Source organism: Anthonomus grandis, chromosome 7 (genome assembly GCF_022605725.1).
Source record: "Anthonomus grandis grandis chromosome 7, icAntGran1.3, whole genome shotgun sequence".
Lineage (NCBI taxonomy): Eukaryota > Metazoa > Arthropoda > Insecta > Coleoptera > Curculionidae > Anthonomus > Anthonomus grandis.
The window spans coordinates 17,170,393-17,181,852 of NC_065552.1; the positions used below are offsets into that span (position 1 = coordinate 17,170,393).

Sequence of the window (11,460 nt, forward strand, 5' to 3'; positions counted from 1 at the left end):
TCTAAAATCTACTAGAAATAATTTCTTTTCCTACAACTTCCGGTTGTCAGAAGGGACAGCAAAAAAGTGTTATTTAGATACTTTCTATGAATGTGACAAAAAAAAGGAATATAGACTTTGTCATAAGTTGACTAATGAACATCTATATCCTGGCAACTTTCAGAAAATGAAAGTAAAATATGCGGCGCAAGTCTTCAGTCATTCGTTAGCAGCTGCCCTTGAGACCTATATAGATTTTAAGGTTTTACCACCAGATGCTTGTGTTACCGCGAAATTTATTAAAACAATGAATAGTTTATTTGATTTAATAAATTCTTGCCATTTAAACAATTTTGACGCTTTTATGGGCACTGAAAAACAATTGAAATTTCTAGATGAAATCGAATCTATGTTTGATAATTTGCAGGTCATAAAAATTGTTAAAAAATCGGGCGAAGAACAATGGGTTGAAAATGTTTAAATAAACAAATGCATTTTATATACGGATGGAAATTAACGATCAGTTCCATTAAAGCCTTGTGGGAAATCTTAAAATCTAAAAAGTATACATTTTTGCTTACGAGAAACCTAAACCAAGACTGTATTGAAAACTTTTTTGGGCAAATTAGAAATTGTTGTGGTAACTCTAGAAATCCAACACCAATACAGTTTTCAAGAGCATTTAAAAAATTATTTACACTTAAGTATTTTAATCAAGTTGACGGTGCAAATTGCATAGATAATATAATAGAAGTTTTATTAGAAATAACACCTGAGCTATTAGAAAAGTGTAAAAAAATAATCCCAGAACCAACAACGGTGAATCCATTAAAAGTTTTTACAAATGATTATAGAGATATATCTAGTACTGATGGTAATGCGTTGGTTTATGTTACTGGCTACTTATTAAAAAAAAGTTTGTTACATCATTCGTGTGAAGTCTGTTTAAATTATATTGACCGCCATAATTTAAAAAATGAAGCAACAGTATTTTTAAAGTCGAAAGCTTATTCTAAAGTTAAACAATTTGGAGGGTTAAATGCGCCTCCTTTACAAATCGTAGACTTTATTATAAATTTAGAAAATATTTTTGTAGAAAAGTTTAACAAAATGGCAATCCCAAATTATATTGGAAAAAATCTCAAAGATTTGTTCAAAAATATTTCGTTTGTACACCCATGCGAATATTTTCCTTGTGATTATTTTGTATCTTTATATATTAGGGTCCGAATATATTTTACTATAAAATTTGCTAACAGACAGATTAAGGAACAAATAAAAGAAAAGAATAAGAAACAAAATATGAAATTAACCATTTTAAAAAATTTGTAAAGCGTTACGTATTTTATCTAAATTATTTAATTTGGATATATTTTTTTGTTGCGTTATGCCTTTTACTTTGTAACTATGTACATAGTAGCTACGTTATTCCACATTTTACCCATATTATTTTGTGATTAGCTCACCTTGTTGCACTCGTTTATCTGTTCTTAAAAAATATAGAGTCGGACAACATTTATAAATAAAGAAAAATCTTGCCTGGGAGGCATTTTCTTTTGGGAACAGTGGTAGGTCATTGATCACCAGAGAAAAATCATTTATTACCTCAATCGTAGCCTTTATCACTGGTAAGACTGATTTCATAATATTTTAAACAGTAATATTACATAATTTACTGCTGTGATTAATGCATATTATTTAGTTTATCATCAAATAATAGAGTACTGTTGGATAAAAATAAATATTTTTTTCATTGCTTCTTAAAACTCGAGCTATAAAATATTAAATATAATTTTATTATGACACCATAACTCTTCTATATTTAGAGTGTCGGCCGCCTTTTTTTATTGGAAAGACTATCCGACTCAATACAGTGAATAGTAAAAACAATACGAGGTCTCAACTCAGAGCTAATCAAAATTCTTTTGTTAGTACAGGCTGAAATATCACTAAACATTGTGTTCAAGATAAGAATAAACATCATGGAAATCTCTGTAATGGCAAATAATACCAGGTTATATAAATGGAGGAAAGTCTATATACAATTTTTTTAAATAAAAATGGATGAGTTCACTAAAAAAATACACGCTTTTCTCCAGTATTTCTTAAATATCTCGGAAAATTGAGATCCTACAAAAAAATCTAATAAACAAAAGTTGGTTTAAAAATAAAAGATTGGCTTTTGTTTGATTTATCTAGGTGCTATAGGCGCTGAGATACAACTGTGTGAACATAAACCCTTTTTTTAGATAACAAAATATAATGACGTAAAATAATAACGTGAAATAATTTTTAAAAATCACGTTTTTTAGACAAATATCTAGCACATTTTTTTAAGTATGGACTATCAAAAACTTTAAAAATAAACTTGATTGTAAGTCATTAGCATGAAAATTAAAAAAGTTAGGAATAAAATAAAAATAATTGCAGTTTTAAAAAAATTTATTATAAAAAATTATGTATTTATTTTAAAAATTAAAGCGTAGCCTTCTACAATGGACTATATATAGGTACCAATAATATGTTCAAAAAGTGTCAGCGATTTAGAGTACATATTTTTTTTAAATCGTGATTTTAATCTAAAAAAATGCAAAATTTTTGGTAATATTCTGTTATTAGTGTTGGTTTTTAATAGTGAAAGCTATCCGATTTATTATTAGCTGCATTGCAATCATTTGAATGATATAAATTTTAGCCACTTATACCGTCTAACCATACTTAAAACTGCATTTTTTTCGTCATTAAGGGTGGTTTTTAAGGGTTTAAGTTTCAAAATATTGATGTGTACTATAATCCCCAATGTAAAACTATATTTATTTTGCATATTTATATGAATTCTAGGTTGTAAAATACCTATTTTCGTTTTATTTTAATTTTAGTGGTTTGTTCTTTTATCCCCTATTTAAAAAGCAAATAATTAGGCATTTAATAAGTTTTTTTTATTTAACTGCCTTTTTATACTTCACTGTTACCGAGTTCCATATGCTGAGTGTTGTTATCACATTATTATGTAAATTTTATTAAATATTTAAAAAATGGGTATATTAACGAAGTTATTATTAATTAAGTGTATGTAATATTAGGTAGGTAGTTTCTTGGTCAGTTAAGAAAAGAGCATGAAAGGAACGTAAAGCTAAGATTTAATTGTGTACATTCTAATAAACTTAATTTTAAAGCTATCTACCAAGTGTTTTTCTTACAGTTATTTGTTCAAAAGAGATACTTAATAATATTCTTTCAATTTCATTTTAACAATAATACAAAGTGCCTTTAATTTCAAAAAATTCCATATATTACACGCTGCCAGCCGCGATGTACGAAAATATTCCTTATTAAAAATGTTTCAAACACCCCCCGTATCGTAAAGGATTGCCGTCGAAACTAAATAATGATTTACGACCGCGTAAAAAAAGTCGGCACTGTTTAGAAGTCCCTACTTCAAACGGCCGCAAGAGAGTGAACCTACTGTCTTGTTCTTTATACTGTGATATGGTATATATAGGTTTATAGGTTTGGATATATACATATGTATTGGACATGGATCATTAAATAAAAAAAAATTAAGCCATTGACATAAAAGAAAACCCTGTTTTACTTTTGTTGTAAATCTTTTTTCTTAAAACTTTTTAGACATTGTTAAAATCAAATTTTATTTATATAAACTACAATTTTTTACATGCAACATTTTTTATTTTGCACAGTTGTTGAAATATATTGCGTTATTAAGTTTACTTTTTGCTACTGATGGCTGTTTTTTTTATTCAAAATGTCATAATGTTTAACTTTGACATTTCCATTCCTGGCACTTCATTAAAAAAATGTATTACCTTTTTTTGAAATAAAACCTCTAAACCCTGTATCTAAATGAAACTAATCATTTTAGGGCACGTTTATAGAAACTCTTCGAATTAAGATAATAGCCCCTTTAAATTATCATATATCATTTATTAACATTTCGTATAATAAAATAAATTTAATTTATTAAATTTTTTGAGGGAAACGCCCAAACAAGCATTTTTCAATACAGTCTACTATTTTAGAACGCCATTTAAAACAAGGTTTCTAAAATCAGGGCTTCCATTACTTATCCTTTACCAACCTACATTTGAAACTCATTTATCGACATTTTTTAAATTCATTCGATCTTCTTTGTGGATATTTTTTTTTCTTAAGAACTCTCACGCCATAAAAATCATAAAATTGCTACTATTCATAAAGAAATTATTGATAAAACTGGAATGAAAAATAAACAGGACCGAAAATTTTTCAACATCTAAAACCATACTGATCATTAAAATAAGATGAATATTAAATAAATTTAGTAATACCAATTTTTTATAATAAAATTAGAATAAACAATAATGTTTAAAACCTTGTGAAGATATATTTACATATTACTAAATTTAATTATTAAAGATTGTCTATTTAACAAAAAACCAAAAATGGATTTATACGGATATTTTCTTTCTAATATCAATATGAAAATAATAAATCATAAATATTACATGTTTAGTTTTTTATGAATATCGCCATATTATATCCTTCTGTTTCCTTAAATACGTATACCACACCCCCTATACTAGAATAAATTAAAAACAAAAAAAAAACATAAATTATATATAAATCAAGGGCAGTTGGTTCTGTGTGACATTAACTCTTTGGATAAATTATTATGTTAGTATTATATTTTCTTACTTTTCTTAGAAACCTGTTTAATCTGAAGGTTACTAAATGTACTAGAGCTTTTGTAATATTTGTAATACTTTTGAATTTAACTAGCTGTATGTTAAAAACGGTAACTTGATATATTTTACATATTGAATTCAGCTAACAAATAACAGCAGATCTAGATAATTTTATTGAAATTTTAGTAATATTGGTTCATTGTATAGAATACAAATTTTTATTGAAACATACAAAGAAATATGAAAACAACATTCTCTCTCCTTCGTGTCCTAAGTTGTCTTAGGAAGATGGGTATTATAGATGATGGCAATTATATTAAAAGATGGCAATTATACCGAGCAAGGGATTCTTTTTTAACGACTTCAATAGTTCTCAATTTCCGGGACGGTAGCCTGCTTCTCCCAGAATGCATCTGCCATCATTCGACCTGTTTACCAGTGAATAGGTTCAGGTAATCTCCGACTAGGACGAGAAAGGTTCATGGAACAAGTTTAGGAAGAAGAAAATTGATAAATAAAAACCACGTATTGACTGTGTGAAACGTCACACAGAAGTCCAGAATAAAGGCTTTACATTTTTATATTAAAATAATAATTTATTTTAAATTTATGTTATTTACAATTGATTTCTAAAAAAATACTATGCACATATTGTCTGCAGACAACTCATTAATTAGTGGATTTTGCCATGTCCACCTACCAAAATGCCTAAAAACAATAATTTAATTAACAATAACAACTCCTTTATACAGATTTTTTACTGCATACCTCTTCCTAATGCAATTCCATGTCCACCCAAACCGATGGCTCCGCCATTAACACCAATTCCGTTTAAGCCAGCACCTCCGAGACCAATCCCAGCACCACCAAGACCGAGTCCAGCATTTCCAAGGCCAATTCCTAGTCCATTAACACCAATTCCGGCACCTCCAAGACCAATTCCGGCACCTCCAAGAGCAAGGCCAGGACCTCCACCCACAGCGATGGCTCCTACATTCACTGGGGTTGGTACGGCCACTGGGGCAGCTACTGGTACATCTACGGCAATAGGCGATGGTACTGGAATACCAACTGGTCTTGGAGCATCAACTGGGACAGCTAAAAAAATTACTGACGGTTATTTATTTGATTTTTTATATCGATCAACTAACCAATTGGCCTAGGAACGGCAATGTGTCTAGGTACATCAATAGGCACTGGACGAGGAATATCAACAGGATGTGGAACTGGTACATCAACAGGTACTGGACGTGGTACATCAACAGGCCTGGGTACAGAATATGGTACGCTGACTGGGCGAGGTACGTCGACTGGTACACCGACTGGGGTAGGAAGGGCTACAGTGCGGTCAATAACAGAAGCAGAAGAAGAAGCGGTACGAATGCCAGTAGCAACGCCTACACCACCAACTCCTAGATTGGCACCTCCAAGACCAAGACCTACGCCTCTAAGACCAAGACCGGCGCCACCTAGAGCAAGTCCATTTCCGGCTACGAGGCCACTTCCTAAAAAGTAAACATAAGAACAAATAGATCTAGAGATAATGTAGTAAATATTTTGTTTAATCAAAAATGAGCCAAAAAATTTAGTTACAGAGATTTTAAAAAACGAATAACATTTAGGTTCGCAGTAATAGAAATGTATTTAATTTTTTTTTAATCAAAAGTTTAATTTGCTTGGGAGAGTAATATTGGTCTAAAATGACAGAAGAACATTATTATCTTTTTTAGGGATTACTTACTAAATTTTAAGGACTCAAAATAAAAGAAAATTATGAAAAAACAAATAAACCCAGAATATCGGAAATACTTTTTTAATATAATTTATAAAATCCTATATATTTTTATAGAATATGGTTAATAGGGTCCAATATAAAAAACACATGAAAAAAATTTTGGTCATAATAATTAACTCGTGAACTAATATAGGTATATGTAGAGGATACGTAAAATGGTGATCTTACAACATAATATATATTATAAAAAAAAAGAATAAAATTGAAATACTTTAACAATTAAATTTAAATAAAAGAGTGTCAAGAAAAACAACTCTAAAATTATTAAACATGACTTACCTAATGACCCAATACCAACTCCACCCAAGCCAAGTGTGTTTCCAACTCCTAGGGCTAGTATAGAAAAAAATTGTCAATCGAAAATTATTGTTTTTGTATCATTAAGTCCAAACTTACCTCCACCATGGACAAGACCAAGACCAGCGTTACCAAGGATCAAACCTCTTTTGTCTTGTTTCTTAGCTCCATCTCCGGCAGCAATGACAGCTACCAAAGTGAAAACTAAGCAAGCCTAACAAAACATAAAAAAAATCAAAATATTTTAACATTATAACAATTGAGTTTTTTTTGCGTGCAATTTGCGTGCGTATATTAAAGAAAATAAACTCTTACTTGGAAAGCCCTCATTGTGCAAATCTCGTATCTCTATTGTACAGTGAATGCCTTCAGAGTTCTTGAATTTGATATTTATATGGAGACAGGCGGTACCCTGTGGCTGGTGCCTAGTTCCCCTCTTATCGCTTATAAAGCATTAAAAGAAAAGCGTTAGGTGATTTAGATGAAATAATTTAATTTATTAGGATTTAGCAAAATATGAGTCTTGCTTAGGAGGATATTGTGTAAAACTAAGTTATATATACACTTATAAGAGTTTTTATTAAATCCAATGTTATTAATGTAAGGAATATACATTTTAGGCTTAATCATAGTTGTAAGTATAAAATGCAGAAAATAAAAATTATTAATATAAATAAGAGTACAAGAATATACAATATTATGAATATTGCAACTAGGATAAGATCGATTTTTGTGTCATCTTTTCCAATATAATTTTTATTCCTACTAATTTACAATATATTTTTTTTAATATACTCTTTTGAAAAGGGAACTACTACAATGGTTAATTTTAGACTTCTATAACTATTTTAGTTTAAATCATACAAGCAATAATAATTTTTCTAAAATTAAAAATATTACCTGTTTTCTCATACATAATAAAATCAGAAGCAAACTGGAATAAAAACTAAATTTGTATCTGTGAACCCGTTTTACCTTTAATTTTAATTAAATTAAAAGTTTGTACTTTTAAAGTGTAATTATAAAATAAAATTATTGTATGCTGCTAATAAAGATTGCAGAAATAGTTTATATGATAAAAGACTATCCACGACTGATTAAAAGTCATAGCTGATACAGGAATAAGTTGTGAAACTTAAGAAAAAAAGGGCCGAATAACATCTAAAAAAGTTAAGACTACTGTTTCCAGAAGAACAAAAAAGAAAAGTTTCAGGCTAGCGATTCAGGAAATCCAGTTATTAGATAGTGATAATTTTTGGGTGAATACTTTTGTCCTACTTGACAACATCGATTCTGAATTAAGAAAAATATGCATAGCATATAAAAATATCTACAAAACATTTTTATCGATTACTGGATTTGGCATTGATTCAACTTAAGTTCGTAAAAATCGGAACAATTGAGGAAAATCTATATTTAAGATATTAAGTTCTTATTCGATGACGAAATGATTCACTTTGTACTTCGCATATTGTACTTAATACTAAACAACAATTGAAAGTTATTAAGATTACGAAATGATTTTCTATGATTCTTTATTAATAAATACATTTACGTAAAATGCCTTTAATACCAGTTTAAATTAGGTAGTAAACGATTCTTCAAAATAAGTAACACATACAGAAACATATTCCTTTGAAAAATTAGGGCGGCATTTTCCATGATGGACATAGCGGTATTTTTTCTAAATCCGGCACTGTGTATGTCTCCTTAAAATTCCAAATTTAAAATAGTATTCCCAATTTCCTCTAATGCATATAAAAATATCATTAGGAATATTGTCTTAATATAAAAACCATATCGTAAACTTTTTGGAAATTGCTTAGTCATATTAGACAAAACCACCTACATTATTAAATATAACTACTTTTTTCCTTATGTACCTATTTCCATAAAAACGTTAAAAAAAAAGACGGTGTAGGTTACAAAATGGTACGCCAGCACAGTATTTACTTACAACTGAAACTAAATTATTTATCTACAACGAATAAAAATTCGTAATTATTTCTTGTTACCTATTTAATAAATCCTTGAAATTAGAGAAAAATTATATCTATTTAATACGTGTTTGTTCTATTTTATCGGTTTATTTTTAGTTAACATTCACGGACTGGACGGTTTTTAGTTTTTTTTTATTAAAACTAATATTTCTACAGTTTACTCGAATATGAAATTAGCTAAGCCTTAAGGTATAGTAATAATTCCTTATAATATGAGAAAATTACTTTAGTACGAGACTAGTAATAATCCAGCAACCTTTTCATAAAATTATCGACTTTATGCTATTTGAAAAAATTAAGAAGTTCTTGAACCGTATCAATTTGATTACGATTAATATATTATAGTTGTGTTCGAGGTATATTTACCAGTTTCAGTGTTTCTAAAGAGTTTTTAAGTTATGGGTAGATCTATTCCAAGTCATCATCATATAGATATCTTCGCTTATTTCGGATATTGATAGTAGGTTAATAATTTTATTTTTACCTTGTAATACATTTTCGGCAAATCTGGGTGGATCTGTAGTTGGTAGTATCTGGAAATATCTTCTCTCGTTACGGAAAGATATTACCCATATTGTTGTTATTCGTAAATTATTTTTTTTAGGTCTGCTTTTAAGATTGTAGGATTACGTGATGATGTCAGAAGGACTGCAGAAACTCTTGCTTTTTACAATTTTCGTGAGCCTGATGATCTTTTGTGACAGGTACAGATAGCTATGTAAGATTGATAAGGAAATTTTAGAGTAAAATTTTTTATCCATCATAAGTTTGTTAGCCAGTCATTTTTGCTTCAGTTAATGCGTGTCCTGTTTTTCATTCTGCTTTCATCATTTTCTCTTTCATTGACCAACAGTTTATAGTATTCATCCGTTAAAGGATAATAAGTGATTCTTTAGATCTATGGGATCCAAACGTAGTGAGTCGAAGATTTCCTGAGTGGCTATACTCTACATAAGTATCTAAGTCTATTAGGTGTAAATTATAGGGATATGGCTCGCTTTATTTTCTTTATTAGGTTTTTTAGGTTTTCTGGAGTCAAGGTTTGTGTAAGTAGAGTAAGTTTCTATGTTACTAGTTCAAGTGCTCTTTTGGCGATATTCATGGTGTTACAGTGTGTTGAATTTTGTAAGCAATTTGCTTCTGGTGGAGAATTTCTTGGTATTGCTATTTTGGGCTTATATGCTGTGATGAACAGGTGTCTAGATAGCTCCTGCTGGCACTTTCAATTGTTACTCTTTGGCATTGAGCCCTAAAAAAATTGTTTATCTAATTAGTGTTGAGTTTTCTTTTTGTATTTGTTTCTATAGATATATTGGTGTATATAAGTGTGTATACAGTGTCTGGTTTTGTAATGACAGCGTATGTATTTCTGGTCATTTTCCTACACTCTGTCTTTTATTTCTTCATTTTCATCTTTTTCTATAGGTTATTCGGCGTTCCACGAGTATGGTCATAATCTACTCAGGCAACGTGCCTGCATATGTTGGATCACTAGGTCCTTATCTAATCTATACAACCGGCCTTACGACCATAGGCTGGGGGTAATACAGAGCGTAACTTTAACTATTACCTTACTTTAGTATTCTTTTACATTAGTCTAGTCAAGTGAGGAACCACCGCCATTCCGCGGAACCTAGAGGTCCGAGCCAATCCCTCAGATAAGGAAACTTACCGAGAGCTGCAGACAATTGCTGGGTAGACGATCAGCTCGAAGTGGTTATCAAATATCTAATGCTTTGCCTATATTTCGGGGTTGTATTTATACTTACAAATTTTAACAATAACTCATAGTAAAATAAAGATGAATATACACACAAGGTGCATGTTGTTCTTTGGAAACGGTAATGAAATTGTTTATTACTTGTTTACAGATTATAATATTGTAATATTAGCAATAAATTGTTTTATACTGAGTGTTTTTAATTTGGTTAAGAATATAAATGTATCTAAAAAACATTATAATACCAACGAGAATGCATTTCTATAGATTGTAGCTGAATCTAAGACATATATTTTTTACTATTTGTTAGTTAATTTTATTATTTATGCTAAAAAGGTTAAAAATTTTTGCAGTCCGTTAGCAAAAATAAGCTATCTACAAAAGTTCACAAATAAAAACTAATAATGTGTAGGCAAAGTTACTTGGTACCCACATTAAAAAACAAACCATACTTTATTATAATACCAATACTGGTAGATGAGTTCATTAAATAGGTCATGCAATTTAACCATATTTCATATTTGAATTTGATTCGTGGAATGAAATTGAGATAAAAAAAATTAATAAAAGGAGATATTATGACTAATTCTCTCTTACTAAGAATACTTAACTTTAATAAAACAAATCAATGTAGGTTATATGATTTTAGTTAATTTGAAATAAATTGTAATAAGTTTATCCCATTTTATGAGAAGTACGTACGATATCGCACTACTATGCATTTGAAAGAAATTGACCTGACTCATATATTATTGCTTCTTAATAAATATTTTAAAGGGCGATAAAGCAGTATGAATAGAAAATAACCAGTAATTCTTCTTAATATATTCTGTTGCAATAACATTTTCAGTTTTAGGTAACATTAGCTTCCAGATGAAAAAAAGAGAATACCAAGTTAGTCCCTATGTACTTAAAGGGATTCAGAAATAGTATTACCCACTTTCACCTGCTAAGATCTCTTACTCAAATACTTACCGACAAATT

The 11,460-nt window shown here is 29.5% G+C and overlaps 1 protein-coding gene and 1 long non-coding RNA gene across 4 annotated transcripts; one reads left to right on the top strand and one right to left on the bottom strand.

The window, feature by feature from the left end:
* Window positions 1–5,239: 5,239 nt before the first annotated feature.
* LOC126738984 (elastin-like) lies at window positions 5,240–7,214 on the bottom strand. The gene is made up of 6 exons (XM_050444506.1): window positions 7,072–7,214; window positions 6,856–6,970; window positions 6,739–6,792; window positions 5,816–6,169; window positions 5,433–5,762; window positions 5,240–5,372 (listed from the first exon to the last, which is right to left on the bottom strand). Exons 1-6 carry the CDS (start codon window positions 7,084–7,086, stop codon window positions 5,338–5,340), a joined length of 903 nt encoding a protein of 300 aa, XP_050300463.1. The 5' UTR covers window positions 7,087–7,214; the 3' UTR covers window positions 5,240–5,337.
* Window positions 7,215–8,865: 1,651 nt separating this feature from the next.
* Window positions 8,866–10,669, top strand: LOC126738986 (uncharacterized). Of its 3 annotated transcripts, XR_007661512.1 has the most exons (4): window positions 8,866–8,945; window positions 9,361–9,460; window positions 10,182–10,297; window positions 10,353–10,669. It is a non-coding gene; the product is annotated as an uncharacterized LOC126738986 (long non-coding RNA). The 3 variants fall into 3 exon arrangements; XR_007661511.1 differs by having other exon boundaries at window positions 9,361–10,297; XR_007661510.1 differs by lacking the exon at window positions 8,866–8,945 and having other exon boundaries at window positions 8,992–10,297.
* The last annotated feature ends 791 nt before the right edge of the window (window positions 10,670–11,460 follow it).

What these genes read in the sequence shown, in the direction of transcription:
- LOC126738984 (XM_050444506.1), bottom strand. An exon ending in TGGTCTTGTCCATGGTGGAG is followed by an intron (nt 6,793 to 6,855) that starts GTAAGTTTGGAC and finishes TTTCTATACTAG; the next exon opens with CCCTAGGAGTTGGAAACACA. An exon ending in AGTTGGTATTGGGTCATTAG is followed by an intron (nt 6,170 to 6,738) that starts GTAAGTCATGTT and finishes TTTACTTTTTAG; the next exon opens with GAAGTGGCCTCGTAGCCGGA.